The following is a 19,795-nucleotide window of genomic DNA, read 5'->3' as shown; positions in this document are numbered from 1 at the left end:
AAACAGTGAGTAAAACAAACTGAGGAGTGGTTTCTGTCTGGTCACTCTACCAGAGATGGTTGTCCGTCTGGAATGTTCTCCCATCTCCACAGAGGAACTCTGGAGCTCTGTCAGAGTGACCATAAGGTTCTTGATCACCTCCCTGACCAAGGGCCTTCTTCCCCGATTGCTCAGTTTGGCCGGGCGTTTCAGAATGATGAAGGCCACTGTGTTCTTGGGGATCTTCAATGTTGCATAAATGTTTTGGTACCCTTCCCCAGATCTGTGCCTCAACACTATCCTTTCTTGGAGGTCTATGGACCATTCCTTCAACCTCATGGTTTGGTTTTTGCTCTGACATGCACAGTCTACTGTGGGACCTTATAAAGACACGTGTGTGCCTTTCCAAATCATGTCCAATCAATTGAATTTACCACAGGTGGACTCCAATCAAGTTGTAGAAGCATCAATGGAAACAGGATGAACCTGAATTCAATTTAGAGTCTCATAGCAAAGGGTCTAAATACTTATGATAATAAGGTATTTCTGGGTTTGTTTTTAATACATTTGCTAACATTTCTAAAAACCTGTTGTCGCTTTGTCATTATAGTGTATTTTGTGTAGATTGATGAGGAACAAAAGTTATTTAATCCCTTTTAGAATAAGGCTTTAACGTAATAAAATGTGTAAAAAGTGAAGGGGTCTGAATGGGGTCTGACAGTGAAATGCTTACTTATGGGTTCATTTCCGACAATGCAGAGTCAAAGATTTTTAAAAATAGTTAGTAATATTAGTAATGTAGTGGACTCAATATATCATACATTGGCTTATTTCACGTGTTTATCACAGTTGCTATGCACCTACACCTTGTCGTAGACTATATGAGTGGTCTGTCCCAGTACGCTTAGGACATGGTGTGTCCCCACCCTAGTTACTTCCCAGACCCTGCAGCCTCAGACGGAGCCTTGACCCCATGTTCTCACCCTCCAGACCGTTCAGTGGTCACTAGAGACCTAGGGGAGGTGGAAGAAAAGAGGACTGGTGAGGAAGAATATCACTGTAGCCCACTTGGCCTAGCTCACTTTGTTTTGCTGTCTCTTTCTCTTTCTCTGTCACACACTCACGTATGCACGCAAACGCTCCCCTTTTCTCTCTCCCTCTCAGAAACGCTCTTGTTAATGTGGAGCATGGTAATGTTTAAGTGTGACAGATTTGACAGAGCCTGTTGTTGAGTGTGCTGTCTGTGTGCCTTTAAACTGATTGCTTGTAGAGCTCCATTTGCTGTGGATCTTTGTAGAACGAGGAGTACAAGGCAGGCTTATTAAGAGCTTTAACACAGTGCTGTCCCTCTCATACCAGCACCACCTGGGTTAAATGTTTAATGGATCTGGAAAGACGTGTAGATGTGTGTCATTGAGGGAACACTCCCAGTTCCTCAGGGGGTAAGTCAGTCAGTCCTACTGCTGGCTGTCAAGAGGTGATGAGTTGAAGGATGATGATGAGTTGATGGGATGATGTGTCCTCATCATCCCTGGCGGATTGCTTTACAGTTAAGAGTTTTTCCTCTTGTCATTGAATAAAACAGAGACATTGAACATTTCCCTTACAAATAAGGACTAAAGATGTAATAAATTAGTTACATAAATGTCATACATCTCTCTCTTGCTCTTTCTCTCCTCCCCCTTTCTCTTCTCCATTTCTCTCTCCAGTGAGTGGTACCTGAATGGGAACTACCTGGTCATCATGGTGTCCATCAGTGTCATCCTGCCTCTGGCTTTGATGAAGCAGCTAGGTGAGATTCTGTTAACTGTCTTAATTAAAACCTTAACCTCTTGATTCTAGCCATCCCGGATCCGGGATCGTGAATACAACCTCAAGCTCATTACCATAACGCAACGTTAACTATTCATGAAAATCGCAAATGAAATGAAATAAATATATTTTCTCTCAAGCTTAGCCTTTTGTTAACAACACTGTCATCTCAGATTTTCAAAATATGCTTTTGAACCATAGCTAAACGAGCATTTGTGTAACAGTATTGATAGCCTAGCATAGCATTAAGCCTGGCATTCAGCATGCAACATTTTCACAAAAACAAGAAAAGCATTCAAATAAAATCATTTACCTTTGAAGAACTTCAGATGTTTTCAATGAGGAGACTCTCAGTTAGATAGCAAATGTTCAGTTTTTACAAAAATATTATTTGTGTAGACAAATCGCTCCGTTTTCTTCATCACGTTTGGGTAAGAAAACCCCCGAAAATTAAGTCATTAAAACGCTAACTTTTTTCCAAATTAACTCCATAATATCGACAGAAACATGGCAAACGTTGTTTAGAATCAATCCTCAAGGTGTTTTTCACATATCTATTCGATGATAAGTCATTCGTGGCAGTTTAGTTTCTCCTCTGAAGAAATGGAACGCGCATGGACCTGGAGATTACGCAATAATTTCGACGCAGGACACCGGGCGGACACCTGGTAAATGTAGTCTCTTATGGTCAATCTTCCAATGATATGCCTACAAATACGTCACAGTGCTGCAGACACCTTGGGGAAACTACAGAAAGGGCAGGCTCATTCCTGGCGCATTCACAGCCATATAAGGAGACTTTGGAACACAGCGCCTTCAGAATCTGGGGCATTTCCTGTATGAAATGTAATCTTGGTTTCACCTGTAGCATTAGTTCTGGGGCACTCACAGATAATACCTTTGCAGTTTTGGAAACGTCAGAGTTTTTTCTTTCCAAAGCTGTCAATGACATGCATAGTCGAGCATCTTTTCGTGACAAAATATCTTGTTTAAAACGGGAACGGTTTTTATCCAAAAATTAAAAGAGCGCCCCCTATCTCGAAGAAGTTAATAAGAGTATACTTATTTAATAATCTATCATAGGTTAAATGTTGTGTTATGTTTTGTAAGTTAAGGTTCTCCGAATGTATTTTTGTCTTGCACATGAAAAATGTCAGATTTCTACTCTGATGAGATTTTCAAGAGGGAAAAAAATCCCGCTTGAACAGTCATTTCATCATTGTGTTTGCCAATAACCCTTCCAGGGAAAGAAATGATTAGAACCAGTGACCTTCCTCTGTCTCATTTTTCCTCTACCCCCTTCCCCTCCTCTTCCACCTACTCTTTCCCAATCCCCCTCTCCTCCTCCCTCTCCTTTCTCTCTCTCTCGTGTTGTGGCAAACAGTCCCCGACTGTTTTACGATGGACTTTAGTAAATAGCCGTGTCATGTGAGATAATGTTACTGTCAGAAGTCCCATGAAAATATAAAAATACCCAGCGCAGAATACCCTGGCTTCAGCTCCATTTAATGAGCTCTCTTGTTTAACAAAGTGAAATGGCCACAAAGCTTTCGTCAAGTGAGTGTCTCCCTCTCTGTTGTCTCTGTGTTTTTCTCCTATACGCTCTGTGAGAGACCCAGCTTCATGCATGCACCGTTCACTGGGATAGCAGTTTCAAAAACAGCTCATATTCAATTACATAAGAGAGAGAGGTAGAATGACAGAGAGAGAGAGGGAGAGGAAGACAGAGTATAGAGAGGGAGAGAGATGCAGAGAGAGGGGTGGAGGGGCTGGGAGAAAAGTCTTGACCTCTTATTAAGCGTTTCTCTCCTGCAGAGAATTGAGCCGAGAGAAGAGAGAGCAAGAGAAAAAGGGAGAGAGAGAGAAAGGAAAGCGAGAGAGTCCATGCTACCGGAGCCCAGTAATGAGCTGCAGCTCTCAGTACTCCAGTCCTATTCAGTCTATTTCTCTAGGCACTCTAAGAACAAACACGCTTATGATCTCATGCCCAAACACATTGTCTTGAAACAGGCAAATGTTTGTATGTGTTCCCTGTAATTAGCATTGGGAGAAAATATTAAACATGACGGAAATAAGAGAGTCATTCTAACCTCCCACGCCCCGTCCCCATTTGCCAGAGGATGTGAGAGTGTGATGTCTGATGAAGTGTCTCTGTGTTGTTTCAGGGTACTTGGGCTACACCAGTGGCTTCTCCCTCACCTGCATGGTCTTCTTCCTCATCTCGGTATGCACTGTTATACACAGCTACAGTATAGGCCTCCATGTGTTGCAGTGCTCTCATAATGGTCCAAATCCTGACTAATGGATTTCCATTGACTTGAATTGATGGTTTTTGCACATGTCAGAGTTCTATGCACAGATCTCAGGTCATAAGTTCTATTTTTCAAATCTGCAGTAATCTTCATGTTTTTGCACTCTTGCAGAAATAGCAAATCAATCACTACACCCAGTTTAGTCTACTATCAGTCAGAGATCTGAGGTTCAACCTCTTTAATTTTCCTCTCTCTCAGATTTCTGTGGACAGGTTTTGTACCCTGCAGTTTCGGACCACGTTGGTCTGTGTCTGTGTGTGTGTGTGTGTGTTTGTCTGACCTAGTTTTGATTTTGTGTACTGTGCTGTTATGTATGCAGGCCCATGTCCTTCAGACTACTCATCTCATCCAGCCAACTACTCTTTCCTCTCTGCAGGTCATCTATAAGAAGTTCCATACCCCCTGTCCCTTTATAGACTTTGCCTTTAACAGCACAGCCAGTGTGATTGCTGTTACCAACGACACAGGTTACAACCAAGCCTGTGTTCCCAAAATGGTCAACCTCAACTCACAGGTGGGTTCCTGTACAGTTAACTCCATCAGCCCATCCTTTCCATCACAGGTATTCAAGAAAATATTTAGCATGTTGCTAATGACAATGGAAAAAACAGATGACCCACTAGCCTGTTTGCGCTATGAACAATCCCACTCTGTTGAATCACAATGTATTCATCAGACCTGTGTGCTCCAGAAAGAGTAATAGGTCTGAATAGGAGGTAATAGGAGCATCCATCATGTGAAGGTTAGGGCTCAGCCTCCCAATGGTCTCCCAGTATTCCCAGACTGAGATGTCAGCTCCTGTCTGACTGGAGAGTGGAACCACTCGGGGGCTCACGTCATTCTCTGGCACTGTATCACAGACTGTAACAGTTCTCTCTCTGTGGGCCAACTCTGGGGAAATGGCCCTGATGAGGAAGGCCTGGCATTTCTTCTCAGTCTTTCCCATGTCTTACTATGACAATCTCTTCAGCGAGTACTCTGCAGCTACACTGTAAAAACAATCCTGTTGTTTTGACGGTACCTTGCTGGCAGCCAGTTACGTAAATTACAAATAAACTTTGGGTTAACAGTACATTACTGGTTTTATGGTAACATACACACTATTAGAAAAAAAGGGGCTAGTATAACCATACAGTGTTCTTTGGATTGTCCTCATAGGGGAACCCTTTTTGGTACTGGGTAGAACCCTCTATGTATGTAGGGTTCTTCAAAGAACCCCATCTATATGGTTGTACCTAGAACCCTCTATCAAAACCAATTTTATCATCTAAAGATTCTTCCTAGAACCATCTATGAAGGGTTTCACCAGCCTTATTAGCCTTTAAAATTACATTATAAACTATTTAATGACTTCCGAGTTAAATTAAAATATATATTTATAATACATTACATATATAATTTGACCTTTCTTTGAGGGCTTAGTTATACCCTAACACAGTGGTGATAGGAATCTCCTGGTTTACAGGCCACATCAGGCCTGAAAGTCACATTATGCTGGTTGGCAAAGTGATGTGTAATTCATATTGGAATCCAGCCAGTTTGGACATCCAACAAGTCAAATTGTTAATTACCTGCAGTCTCCATTCAGACTGCCAGGGTAGGTACAATTGAACACTGAGACTACCTCAATCATCTAAACTGGAACAACTATCTCAGTAATGGGTGCAATAAATCAAATTATTAACAGAATGGATTAGTTTAGAAATCTGTATGTTATTTATCTTTGTGTAGCATAATATTAATCAAACAATCAATGTACATGCAAAAACACAGGTATTATAGTAAAACAAATCATTCTGAAAATCTCCCTGCAATAGAGCATGCTGGGAGATATTATATATGGTTCTATGTAGAACCCTTCTTGCCTTTCAAAGAATCGTTCTTGCCTTCCAAAGAATCATCAAATAACCCTTTCTTCCAAAAACAGTTCTTAGGATGGTAAATGTTCTTAAGTAGAACCCTTTACCTTACATAGAACCCTTGTATTCCAAAACATTTTTTTCTGGTCAAAACAGATTTTGGTAGAACCCTATCCCTCCGCAAATACCAGTGTACTTAAATCAGTCACCTAACCAAACCTACATGTTCATTTGATCTCAATCAATCAATCCAACTGTCACGTTGGTATGACGGATCGGGAGACAGACGCAGGAATGTGTAATAGGTTTTTTTTAAAGCCCAAATGATGGTGTGCCGTGTAAAGACGCGGGGAACGAAGACCAAAGAAACACGTAACAAAACACAGGGTAGAAACCCAAAACAAAAGAGCGAGGAGTACCTCAAATAAATAACACACGCGCACAACGATTAACACACGGGACGAGACCCGTAATCATCTGTGCAATCCACAAGGACATGAAAGCCCAAAACACACAGCACAGGTACTCTCACGCACCAACGGACATTGTAACAATAATCAACCACCCAATGGAAACCAAAAGGCACACTTATACAACTACTAATCAGTGGGAAATGGGGACAGGTGTGTGTAATGAAAGATCTGGACACCAACTACCTCATACCTCAGTACACTGACTCGGTACCGGTACTCCTTGTATATAGCCTTGTTATTGTTCATTTATTGTGTTATTTTATTGTGTTACTGTTTTCTTTTAATCTATTTGTTAATTTTCTTACTTTTTAACTGCATTGTTGGGAAAGGGCTCGTAAGTAAGCATTTCACTGTAAAGTCTACATTTGTTGCATTCGGCGCATGTGACAAATACAATTGTATTTGATATTCATATTATGCAGTACTATTAGTAACAGTACAGTTGTAGTCTTGTGTAGTCAGTCATACAATGGGGAATTAGCAGTAGATTATTGACTAGTGTATACAAACCCATAATCAGCATCCCCTAAAGATGCACTAGATTTCCCAAGTCGCCCCGGGTAGTTAGACCAGTCCCTCCTGCTGATATACTCATGGCCCAGGCATCCCTAAGCAGGCTAAACATTGGTCAGTAGCCAGGTCCAAGTTAATCACAGGAAATCATTTGCTCTGTGTGATGTGTGCTTCAAGGCCCTAATGGCCAGTAAAACACTAGGTTGGTGGTAAGAGGGTTGGGGCTGGCGCCACCGTATCCATGGTGACTTCACAGTCAATTGTTTTCCAGACTGCCTACACCATCCCCATCCTGGCGTTTGCCTTTGTGTGCCACCCTGAGGTCCTGCCCATCTACACCGAGCTCAAAAAGTAGGTGCCCCACTTTCCCAGGATGCAACATTGTGGCTGTTTACTATCGGACCCTTTAATTCAGTTCAGTCATCCTGCAGATAGGAAAATCATTATGTCAACTTTGTGCTTGGCTACTCATATGCCAGTGTCATATAGCACACTGCTTTGCATTCTCAGTAACGTGTAAATACGCATGGCTAGCCTGGTGATAATCTGAATAATCATCCTACTTTAGATCAATCTTACATGTGTTCAGCCACAATATAATATTCCTTTGTAAGATTCTTGGATCTTATGTAACCCTCAAACAAATCAAAAATGCCCTAAAGCTCAAACTGGCCTTTTTTTGTGGGCATATTGGTGTGTGTGTGGTGTGTGTGTAAGCGTGTGTGACATCACATCATCCAATATTCTCTGATTTCAGCCCAACCAAGCAAAGGATGCAGCATGTGTCCAACATCTCCATTGTAGTCATGTACACCATGTACTTCCTGGCTGCTCTGTTTGGATACCTGACCTTCTATGGTGAGGCCCACTCACCTCCATGTCATTATAATGCTCCCCCCAGGCCCATTTTACATGAGCTTCAGGCTAGTTCAGTTCGCTAACACAAAGCCACTTCTCACGTTTGCCATTCATTTGCATGGACAAAGCTCTTTTAGGCTTCACAGAGGCTGTTTTTTAAAGTGGTAGAGAATCATTATGAAGTAACTGCTCCTCCTGGTGGCCGTAGCTCATATCAGACCAATTTGTAATATGCCAGTGATTCTACTCTATGACATTGTTATAAGCACAATCATAGCAGTATATTACTGTAGTATATTTCAATATAAGGCTCCAAGCACAAAGAGGAGCAGCATGTAACATATAAGCCAGACTGATCTTTTGCCTTCTGATGGAAAAACATTGATGTGATGATGATATGTTGCATATCGTTTGTAATACATTTTCTGCTCTTTTTGGAGTTGGTGGTTATTGATGCTTCGCTAAGCCCTCCTCCTGTGTGTCTGCCCCCTACAGGTGAGGTGGAGTCAGAGCTGCTGCACACCTACAGCCGTCTGGACCCGTACGACACCCTGATCCTCTGTGTCCGTCTGGCCGTGCTCACCGCTGTCACACTCACCGTCCCCATAGTGCTCTTCCCTGTGAGTATTACCTCTTATCACAAACTATGTGTCTGGCTCAATGAAACTGTGTATGTCTAGAAGTAAAGATGTATGCTATGTATATTACTATATTAAAGCAGTGAGTTTCTGCTCTTTGATGAAAGTGTGTGTCTGTGAATAAGAATAGTGTTGTAACTGTGCTTTTCTCCCTGTGGTCTTCTCAGGTAAGGAGAGCCATCCAGCAGTTGTTTTTCCCCAACAAGACATTCTACTGGCCCCGCCACATTGCCATTGCTGTCACCCTGCTCACCCTCATCAACATGCTGGTCATCTTCGCCCCTAACATCCTGGGCATCTTCGGCATCATCGGTAGGAATTCCAAAAAATCTCTAGAACATATGCCTCCAGACACAAGGCTACCTGGAATTGTACCTCATTGAACACAAAAGGGCACACCTGCCTGTAAGTAAAAGCTTAGGGATTTAGGTGAAAATGTAACCTTTATGTAATAAAGCAGTCTAACTTTCTGCACTGTCATTGTGACTTTGCTAAGAGGAAATATAATTGTCCAGACAGATGGAGGTCTAGTTGCCCTCGGCTACCTTACAATAAACTGGGGGGTCCTCGCAGAGTGATGATCATAGCCTCTTACATTTCACCCTAGACCAGGGGTGTCAAAGTCAAATGGACGGAGGGCCAAATAAAAAATTTAGCTACAAGCCGAGGGCCGGACTGTTCGAATGTTCATTGAAAATTTTTTAAATGACGCATATAGTCTAGTGAACCTAATTGAACCTACTGAAAACCTAACAAATATATTCCAATATGATCAGATAAATAAAGCAATATTTTCTTATGGCTCTGTCAGTAATCTTTAATTTTCAACAGACACAAAAGACAAATTTCCTTTATATAAAAATCCCCATAACATGAACATTAAATGAAAGAAACCGGTATTCAAGGCACCATCAGTAGCCTATATTTTCTATTTTAGCAAAAGTGGGCTAAATTTACTTCAAAGAAAAAAACAATAATAGCAATTTTCTATCATCCACTCAACTGAAATATTTTTAAAATATAATTGGATTGAAATACAATAAAATAAAGTGCAAAAATCTATTAATCAAAAACAACACTTTGTTTAAGGAGAAGTAACATGCAGTGAAAACAAATATTAAACTTTAACTTTTAAACTTGAACTGAGTAAAAACTCTAAATATGTGATTGCACAGTAATGTTCACTTGTTTGAGGTTGAGGGTGATACTTGGTGGTGTCCCATCTTTTCCACAAGTTCATCAATGTTCGGGGTAAGGCTCTGAGCTGAGGAAATCCTCAGAATTGAGTGGAGGTGTTCAGCAGTAAGTCGACTTCTGTGTGATGTTTTGTTCAAGTTCATCAAAGAAAACAGTTGTTCACACAGGTATGTGCTGCCAAACATAGACAACGTTTGAGCAGCCTGGATGCGCAGCTGGGGCATTGTGTCGGGAGGAAACGGGCGAACTCCGCAGCACCCACTGCCGCATATTTTGCCCTCAGTGCATCATTGCATTGGAGGTCAATCAACTCCATTTGGAGGTTTGGTGGTGAGCTTTCCACGTCAACAGCAAATGGGTTACCGAGCAGTTCCAACCTGCTTTTTGTGCTTCAAAGTCAGCAAATCGGCGTCGAAAGTCAGCGGCAAGCATACCTATTTTATCAGCCAACTGTGCGCTCGGGAACGCACTGGTAGAGAGCTTCTCTTTCATGGTCTGGCAGCTGGGAAAGTGGCTCAAATTTTCTTTCCGCATCTGCGTCTCCCACAGAGTCAGTTTGGTTTTAAATGCCTTCACTGTACTGTACATATCAGAGATGACACGATCCCGACCCTGCAGCTGCAAGTTCATTGCATTCAGATGACTCGTAATGTCACACAGAAAAGCCATTTCACACAGAAACATTTCGTCTCGGAGTTGTGTTGTGTCTTTCCCTTTGCTGTCCAAGAACAGACAAATCTCCTCACGAAGCTCGAAACATCTTTGAAGCACCTTTCCCTGGCTTAGCCATCGCACCTCTGTGTGATAAGGCAAATCACCATGCTCCGTTTCTAACTCCGTCAGAAATGCCTTGAACTGGCGGTGATTCAAACCTTTGGCTCTGATAAAGTTAACTGTGCGCGTGATGATGCTCATTACATGCTCCATTTTCAAGGCTTTACCGCACAACGCTTCCTGGTGTATGATACAATGATAAGCTGTCAGCTCACCTGTCGCGTTTTCCTCTTGCATCTTTTCCCGTATCTTCGCCACCAGTCCGCTCCTGTGTCCACACATCGCAGGTGCTCCGTCGGTTGTCAAACCCACGAGTTTTTCCCAAGGCAGCTCCATCTCATTTACACATCTTGACACCTCTTCATACAAATCATGCCCCGTAGTTGTGCCATGCATAGGACGTAAAGCCAAAAACTCCTCTGTCACGCTTAGGCTGGAGTCCACTCCGCGGATGAAAATTGACAACTGGGCAATGTCAGAAATGTCGGTGCTCTCATCCACAGCCAAGGAATATGCAATGAAATCTTTTCCCTTTTTCACAAGCTGCTCTTTTAGATTGATGGACAACTGGTCTACTCTCTCGGCAATGGTGTTTCTGCTCAGACTCACATTTAAAAAGAGTTGCCTTTTTCTGGGCAAACTTCGTCACAAACTTTAATCATGCAGTTTTTGATGAAATCCCCCTCCGTAAATGGCCGGGCTGATTTAGCGATCTCTTCTGCCAAAATAAAACTGGCCTTGACAGCAGCCTGGCCTTGTGATTTGGCTTTTTTGAACAGAGCCTGTCGAGATTTGAGGCCTCGTTTTAATTCCTCTGCCTTTTGTAGCCTTTGTTCCATGTCCATATTCTTGTTTTTGTCCGCGTGTTTCGTTTCATAATGTCGTCTCAGATTATACTCTTTCAGTACCGCCACACTTTCTCCACACAGAAGACACACAGGTTTTCCAGCTACCTCCGTGAACAAATACTCCGACTCCCACCTTGTTTGAAACCCCCGGTTCTCAGTGTCCACCTTCCGTTTTGCCATTTTTGATGGGTATCTGAAAGTTAATTTTACTGTGATGCTGACAACTGCTGTGCCAATAAATATTGAAATGAAGCAGCCTACTGCTCGGTGCGTCACCGTTGCATTGTGGGAAATGTAGTATTGGTGCGTGTAAAAGATCTGCGGGCTGCCGGCTTGCTGCGGTCTGCGGGCCGGTTCTAATAATAAATCAAGATCATCCCAGGGGCCGTAAAAACCTTCTCGCGGGCCGGATGTGGCCCGCGGGCCTTGACTCTGACATATGTGCCCTAGACCATTTGATCCTCTATGCATTAACCCCTCAGCCGTAATAATGTACGTACAGTGACAGATTTGGAGACATTTTCGGGGAAAGCTCTTAAATCACCTCAGGAATGATTAAGTCTTATGATCGAAGAAACTGAAATGTTCGATCCTTTCATCAAGGATTATAATGCATTTTACATGTATGCTGTAGTTTTAGCACCTTAATGTCCCAACTCTGTGTAGTTTCATGAGTATTGTTGGGTGAATAGAAATCTGTTGTGTTTAACGTTAACTTCAACACTTTCTATCCCAATAAAGCCTTTAGAATGGAATCTCTTGTTTCTGCTGGTGTCATTCTGGCAGTCAGGGAGACAAAGGATACTTTTTGGTGACTTTCCTGACATCGCGAGGCTACTTCCTCGCTGTTCATTTGGGGTCTTGTTATTCTACGGTTCTGTAGATCTTGTTGTTTGACACTATGGCTACAGAGTGTTTTTATCCTCTCCTCCCTCAGGTGCCACATCTGCCCCCTGCCTCATCTTCATCTTCCCTGCTGTCTTCTACATCCGCATTGTACCCGAAGAGGAGGAGCCCATGCGCTCTACCCCCAAAATCCTGGTGAGTGATGTCTCATAGCGTCCCCCTACATCCTACAGCCATAGAGACTCCTGTCATGTCTTACTAGAACTCTGCAGATTACTGTTAACTATAGGCTTTTAACCCATAAGAGTCTTAGCCTTGTCACAGTGGAGGTAACTCGGAGGAGGAAGTGGAGGACCATCCTCTTCAGTGAATTTAATAAAAATAAAAATGGTAAAACATTAAAAAAGTTATCCTATTTATATAAAACTAAACTAAATATAATCAAGTCACCAAATAACTGTTTAAAACACAATATTTTACAAAGAAGGTTTACAGTAGCCTCAACAGCACTCCGTAGGGTAGCATTATGGTGTAGCCAGAGGAAAGCTAGCTTCCGTCCTCCTCTGCATACATTGACTTCAATACAAAACCTAGGAGGCTCATGGTTCTCAGGTCCTTCCAAAGACTTACACAGTAATTATGACAACATCCGAAGGACGTCCTCCAGCCTATCAGAGCACTTGCAGCGTGAAATACATGTTCTCCACCCAATCAAAGCATCAGATAATTAATTGAGTAACTGAGATCATAAGCTACAGCTAGCTAGCACTGCAGTGTAAAATGTGGTGAATAGTTGGCTCAAAGAGAGAAAGACAATAGTTGAATAGTTTTGAAAAAAATAATTTCTTCCAAAATGAAGGAGAAACAAGAGAGAAATAGAGAGAGAGAGTTTGTCATTTTTTTCACTTTGTTTCACTTACTTCAAATCAAAACATTATTTGTCACGTGCTGAATACAACTGTGAAATGCTTACTTACAAGCCCTAAACCAACAGTGCAATTCAAGAAGAGTTAAGAAAATATTTACCAAATGAACTAATGTAAAAAATAAAAAGTAATAAAAGGTAACACAATAACATAACAATAACGAGGCTATATACACAGGGTACCGGTACCGAGTCAGTGTGCGGGGGTACAGGTTAGTTGTGGTAATCTGTACATGTGGGTAGGGGTGAAGTGACTGTGTAATAAACACTGAGTAGCAGCAGTGTACAAAACAAATGGAGGAGGGGGGGTCTTGGGTGACTGGAGTCTCTGACAATTTTATGGGCTTTCCTCTGACACTGCCTATTATATAGGTCCTGGATTGCAGGAAGCTTGGCCCCAGCGATGTAGTAGGCTGTACGCACTACCCTCTGTAGCGCCTTACGGTCAGATGCTGAGCTGTTGCCATACAAGGCAGTGATGCAACCGGTCAGAATGCTATCGAAGGTGCAGCTGTAGAACCTTTTGAGGATTTGGGGACCCATGCCAAATCTTTTCAGTCTCCTGAGGGGGAAGAGGGATTGTCGTGCCCTCTTCACGACTGTCTTGATGTGTTTGGACCATGGTAGTTCGTTGGTGATGTGGACACCAAGGAACTTGAAACTCTCGACCCGCTCCACTACAGCCCCATTGATGTTAATGGGGGCCTGTTCGGCCCGCCTTTTCCTGTAGTCCACGATCAGCTCCTTTGTCTTGCTCACATTGAGGGAGAGGTTGTTGTCCTGGCACCACACTGCAGTTCTCTGACCTCTTCCCTATAGGCTGTCTCATCGTTGTCGGTGATCAGGCCTAATACTGTTATGTCGCCAGCAAATTTGATGGTGTTGGAGTCGTGTTTGGCCACGCAGTCGTGGGTGAACAGGGAGTACAGTAGAGGACTAAGTACACACCCCTGAAAGGCCCCAGTGTTGAGGATCAGTGTGGCAGACGTGTTGTTGCCTACCCTTACCACCTGGGGGTGCTCCGTCAGGAAGTCCAGGATCCAGTTGCAGAGGGAGGTGTTTAGTTCCAGGGTCCTTAGTTTAGTGATGAGCTTTGAGGGCACAATGGTGTTGAATGCTGAGCTGTAGTCAATGAACCGCATTCTCACATACTGTAGGTGTTCCTTTTGTCCAGGTGGGAAAGGGCAGTGTGGAGTGCTTCAGTATGATATGTTGAATAAAGACAGACACCAATGTCAAGTTCAATAGCCTTGTTCATGCATTGTACAAATCCCGGGGAACAGTCAGGCTAGTCGATTACCTATCAACTAGACTCCTTAACTGTCACGCCCTGACCTTAGAAAGACGTTTTATTTCTCTATTTGGTTAGGTCAGGGTGTGATGTGGGGTGGGCATTCTATGATTTGTTTTCTATGTTTCTTTATTTCTATGTTTTGGCCGGGAATGGTTCTCAATCAGGGAAAGCTGTCTATCGTTGTCTCTGATTGGGAATCATACTTAGGTAGCCCTTTTTCCCTCCTTCAGTGTGGGTAGTTCACTTTGTTTGTGGCACTAAAGACCTGTAAGCTTCACAGTTGTTTCTTGAATTTTTGTTTTTGTTGGCGACATTTTAAAATAAAAGTCAATTGTACGCTCACCACGTTGCCGTGACAGAACTACCCACCACCAAAGGACCAAGCAGCGTGGTTAGGAGGAGAGGACACGACGGAAACCTGCGAGGTAGTGGGGGCGGGGGGGCAGATGACGTGGGCGCTCTCGAGGCAAAAGCAATGGGCTGGCTTTCCTGCATAAGGCAGCATCCAAGTCCCCATTGGCTGGAGTCGCTCTGGATTGTGACAGGCTTTGTGACGTCGTAGTAGCGCAACACTGGCATGGATGAAGCCAGAGATATCATCTCCTGCACTGCGGCCTCGTGCTTGGGTAGCCAGTGCCATGGTGTGTCTTTGTCCAGCAACCGGCGCAGAGGCTCACAGACTGCTGATAGGTGTGGCATGAACTTTGCAAGATAGTTTGCAAAACCGATGATACGCTGTACTCTTTTTTTTGCATCAGACAGGTTTGGCATGTCGAAGATTGGTCGGACCTGTCTGGGTTCGGCTTCAGGCCTTTTGCCGAGAGAATGTGGCCATGGAAGTGGACGTCTTTCACCTTGAACTGCTGCTTCTTCAGGCCAAGACAAAGCTTAACTGATCGACAGCGCTCCATCAGTGCCAGGAGCTTCACATCGTGGTTGCGTTCTGCTTCTTCGTCTGTGTCACCACAGCCTACGATCAGGACATCATCGGCAATGGGTTCAATGCCCTTGAGCCTAGCCAGTAACTCGTGCTGCTTGCTTTGGTATACCTCAGGCGCCACTGAAACACCAAACGGGAGCTTGAGCCAGCGTTTCCGACCCCAGGGGGCCCAGAAGGTAGTCATGAAGCTGCATTCTTCGTCCAGCTTGCATCTCGGGCATCCACCAAGGTAAAATCCTGGCCTTGGGAAGTTTGTAGAGGACATCCTCTAGTGTCGGCATGATGTAGTGGGATTGTTTCAGTGCTTGGTTCAGATGCTTTGGGTTGATGCTGACCCTCAGCTTCTCTATTCTTTTCACTATGACCATATTGCTGATCCAGTCAGTTGGTTCAGTCACAGATGTCATGTGGCCATCGGCCACATACTTTGTCCAGCTGGGCCTTCACAGCCACTTTCATTGCAATGGGCACATTGTGAGGAGCACACTGGACTGGAGTGATGCTCTCATCCACTTCAAAGTGTACCTCCCCAGGCACAGATTCAACGGGCATGTTGAATACATCGTCATATCTGCTGAGTAGTTGTTCTTTGGACAGGGGTCCATGCTGGACATGATCCACAATGTGCAGGTCATTTGGTACAGTGAACTGCATCAGTCCCAGGCGTTCGCATGTAGAGCCTGAGAGGAGAGGATGTTGACTGGTTTTCGCAATCTCAAACTCCTGCTTATGTTTGCGTCCCCGAATAACACATTCGGTCCCAAAGGTGCCTATAGAGCTCATTAGCTCTCCTGAGTACAGATTTAGTCTAGTATCGCTGGGCAAAATATGTGTGTCCGGTGCCAGATTGATTTTGTCATGCATGTAAATGTCACTTTCACTGTTCAGCTCTGAACATTGAGTGACATCATCGACACAGTGAATCTTGCCCTCACTCACCCTTCTATTTCTTTTGAGACACACTTTTGCAAATTGATTATTAGTTCCACAAGCTCTGCATGGTTTTCCGTAGGCAGGGCAGTGCTCTTTGCCACGTGTGTGTGTATTCCCACAGTATTTACATGCTACGTGGCTCTGTGTTCACCGTTCATGGTGCATTACTCTGCCTGGTTTTGTCTGAATGTCTGCCTAGCAACAGTATCAACGATGGAGCGTGCGGTTTCGATTTCCATTGCTCTCATTCTCATGTCAGTGACTTCAGCAGTGCGGCACATTTCAATGGCAGTTACTAATGTTAAGCCTCTCTCTCTCTCTCATTTGCAATTCCCAGCACTATTTTGTCACGAAACAATTCATCTTTCAATCCCCCGTTTTCACAAGTGCCGGATTTTTCTCTCAAACGGGTTACAAAGTTGTGTACTGACTCACCCTCTTCCTGTTTGCAGCTTGTAAACGAACCGCTCATAAATGACGTTTCTGGCGTGATTAAAGGAACTATCCAATGCATCCAATATAGCCTTTGCATCACACTGTTGCCGTTTTGTGAGGGTGAGATTGTGCCGGTAGATATGCCTGCATTCGCTGCCCATTAAACTCCTCAGAGTTGCCGCTTGTACCTCGTTGGGTTTCTCATGTAGACCGGTCGCTAGCGCATAGTCCTCAAGTTCATCCCTGAAGTTGTCCCAAGTATCATGTAGTAGCCTAAACCTATCGCTGTTACATTGAACTGGGTGAATGGAATATGAATGAGAGTCATCCATTATGCTATAATAGAAATAAGGCCATGCTCATGAAAAACAATCGGCCTCCCTCATGTTAAACGGCACTGACCACCATGGTAATGGTAACCAATGTAATTGTTTTAAGAAGATCATACAAAGATTAATTTAGCTATTTCATTTAGAATGTAAGACCCCTTGTAGTATCCCACTAAAATAAAAAATATAAATAATTTAATGAAAATTTTTTTTGGGCCTTACTGCTATTAGCCCATCCAAATGCATTGAATAACAGACTCACTACATGGAACAGATAGTCCCCCCCCCCAAAAAAAATGTAAAGGAAGTTTGTTTTGAAGTGTCTCCACTACATCTGAGTTATTTAACCCCTTATTTTTGGCATTAAACAGTCTCCATATTTACTTCCATATATACATTTTTTTCAGCTGGTACCGGGGGACCTTCAGACGAGTCTTGTGAGCCCTTTGAGGCCTTTCCATAGAGGGGTCATAATAGTTCTTAGGCCAAACCGTTCGTAAGTTACAGAAGGTTTTGTGAGAAGAACGATTTTCGGGATGCCTCATGGTCTGACAAACTCTAGCTCTGTCGCCTTTTATCGTAGATGTGGAAGTGCATCATAAGTGGATGCGGTGGATTGAGACACATCCAATGCAATAAAACGATATCTGTAGCTTAAACGGACTGATTTTTATGGGGATATTTTTATTACCTTAATTAGATTTCCACCGGGCACAGACGTCGACCTTAGGGGGTTAAAGATAATACATTTTTTACACACACGACACGTATATTTTATGTCTATTAAGTATGGGCATGTGGACAATTAAGCATAAGTGCACATAATAGAAGGAATTTGGGTAACACTTTATAATAACTCAATGTAATAAAGCATTTATAATGGATTAGTAAATAGTTAATTCATCATTTAGTAATCATTACTCCCACATTTGTAAATGTTAGTAAACTAATCACAGATTTATAAACACCTTTTATAGTGTTAAACAATGATTCATAAGATCATTCATCTCGGACAAGGTGACTTTTATCAATATATTTGGCTCTATTTACTCTCAGATTTGAAAATGATAACTAGCATCAAAGTATACATCATGCAATACTACACATCCCTGCAAGCTCCGGCAAGTTATCTCTCACTGACACATTTGCTAACAGGTACTGTGTCAATTTAAAACTTGCACAATAAAACTCACAGAATTGTGAATTTAAAGAAATATTCCCAATTTATTCATTACTACATTTAGCTAATATTAGATAGTTAAATCCAGAGATTCTTACTCGATACGGCAGTCTTGTCCAGATGATCATGGCATTTGTAGTTCTTTATGATAGCCACATTAGCAGCTAATTAGCATTTCATTTTTGGGAGCAAATACATTTACATTACATTTACATTTAAGTCATTTAGCAGACGCTCTTATCCAGAGCGACTTACAAATTGGTGAACAAGTCACCTTGTCCAAGAGATAATTACACGGTTATCAAAACGTCATGCCAGGGTAAGCCTACACGAATCACAGCCATTATTTTAAAAATGTTTCTAAAAGACAGCTAGGTTTTATGGGTGTGTAACGACTCATACTGTGGTACTCTATCTCAGTTAACCCAGAAATAAAATATTGCATCATTTGTTCAGCTGCGCCTGCGTGATTAAATTCTGGGTCCATACGTGTGTAGAAATTGGGAGTTCCGGTTTGCAAAGTCTCAATCCTTGTGTGGCACATAGAGAAGTGTGACATTTACTCCATAGCCTTAAGTGTCCTTGTTTGTGCTGCTCAATTGGTGTGTTTTGAGTGGTGTGACCGGTAGAGACGCTTGAGAGAGGAGGGTCACGTGTGTTTGTAAAGCAGAGGTTCCTGGTTCGAGCTCGGTATGCGCCAAAATCAGGAGTAAGTGGTACTAAAGCAGCGTGACATCCTTTACAGAGGTGAATAGTGATTTGAATTTACAGTTGCCCTCAGCTCAACGCCAGGGTCATGGCGTTGAATGTAGCACATGGAGAGGTGTGAAATGTCCACGTTTGCAATGCTCTATTGCTAGTTTTTGAGTGGTGCGACCGGTAGAGACGGTAAAATGTGTTTGTGAATCAGATGTCCATATAATCCAGTGGCGAAAACCCAAATACCCGAACTACTGCTGCTCTTTATCCTACGCATTCCATCCCGTCTCGAACGATTCTTCGGTTTACAAGCAGAATCTGTCCACTGAGAGATTAAGAGCAGACTGTTTATGAGGTAAGGAAATGAATAAATATCTGAATAAATGATTTTGCCATTACGTTTAAAGAGTTACTACCTTCAGAGGCCCAAAATAGTCTGCGGTTAAAAGACTGAAGCACAGGAAGTGTTTAAATGTTATACATGTAACATTTCTACGTGCAAATCAGACATGTAAAATCTCCACCTAGATCACAGTTCAGTAGTAGGAATAAAGGAATAAAAATCCACTTGAGAAAAAAAATGGCCGGTCTGGACAGCTGTTGTGTGTAACTACATCTCCATTTTTAATGATTAGTTTGTGTTCTCCAGGTTGACAACATTAGCAAAACGTTCACATTAGAACTCTTCCTTAAGCCCTTGCAACAGGTGTTTCACAACAGGTTTTGTGAATTAAATGTTCAACATGTTTCCTTTAACATCCTGTGTTGTGTCTTTGACCATTGATTTGTTCTGGGCTATTTTGAGACCTTATTAAGGAGCATCGGGTTCTGCTGAAACGTCTACCAATGTCAAGTCCATCTTTTTGTGTGAAATTCCACTGGTCACTCAAAACATTTATAAAGTATAAATAGCACACATTTCAGACGAGGCCACTCATAAAAATACGTAAC

The 19,795-nt window shown here is 42.7% G+C and overlaps 1 protein-coding gene across 2 annotated transcripts in view; it reads left to right on the top strand.

Annotated features, from left to right (window-relative positions):
- The window catches only part of LOC118388606 (sodium-coupled neutral amino acid transporter 3-like), a 75,402-nt gene that overhangs the window by 49,215 nt on the left and 6,392 nt on the right, over window positions 1–19,795 (top strand). For both annotated transcript variants that reach the window (XM_035777829.2, XM_035777830.2), the window contains 8 exons: window positions 1,689–1,771; window positions 3,957–4,015; window positions 4,480–4,617; window positions 7,220–7,299; window positions 7,706–7,806; window positions 8,302–8,426; window positions 8,612–8,756; window positions 12,201–12,304. In XM_035777829.2, the coding sequence (XP_035633722.1) occupies window positions 1,689–1,771; window positions 3,957–4,015; window positions 4,480–4,617; window positions 7,220–7,299; window positions 7,706–7,806; window positions 8,302–8,426; window positions 8,612–8,756; window positions 12,201–12,304 (835 nt within the window). The remainder of the gene's footprint in view (window positions 1–1,688; window positions 1,772–3,956; window positions 4,016–4,479; window positions 4,618–7,219; window positions 7,300–7,705; window positions 7,807–8,301; window positions 8,427–8,611; window positions 8,757–12,200; window positions 12,305–19,795) is intronic.

The sequence above is a fragment of the Oncorhynchus keta genome, chromosome 10 (genome assembly GCF_023373465.1).
Source record: "Oncorhynchus keta strain PuntledgeMale-10-30-2019 chromosome 10, Oket_V2, whole genome shotgun sequence".
NCBI classification, from domain to species: domain Eukaryota; kingdom Metazoa; phylum Chordata; class Actinopteri; order Salmoniformes; family Salmonidae; genus Oncorhynchus; species Oncorhynchus keta.
This window is presented reverse-complemented; position numbering and strand designations above follow the sequence as displayed.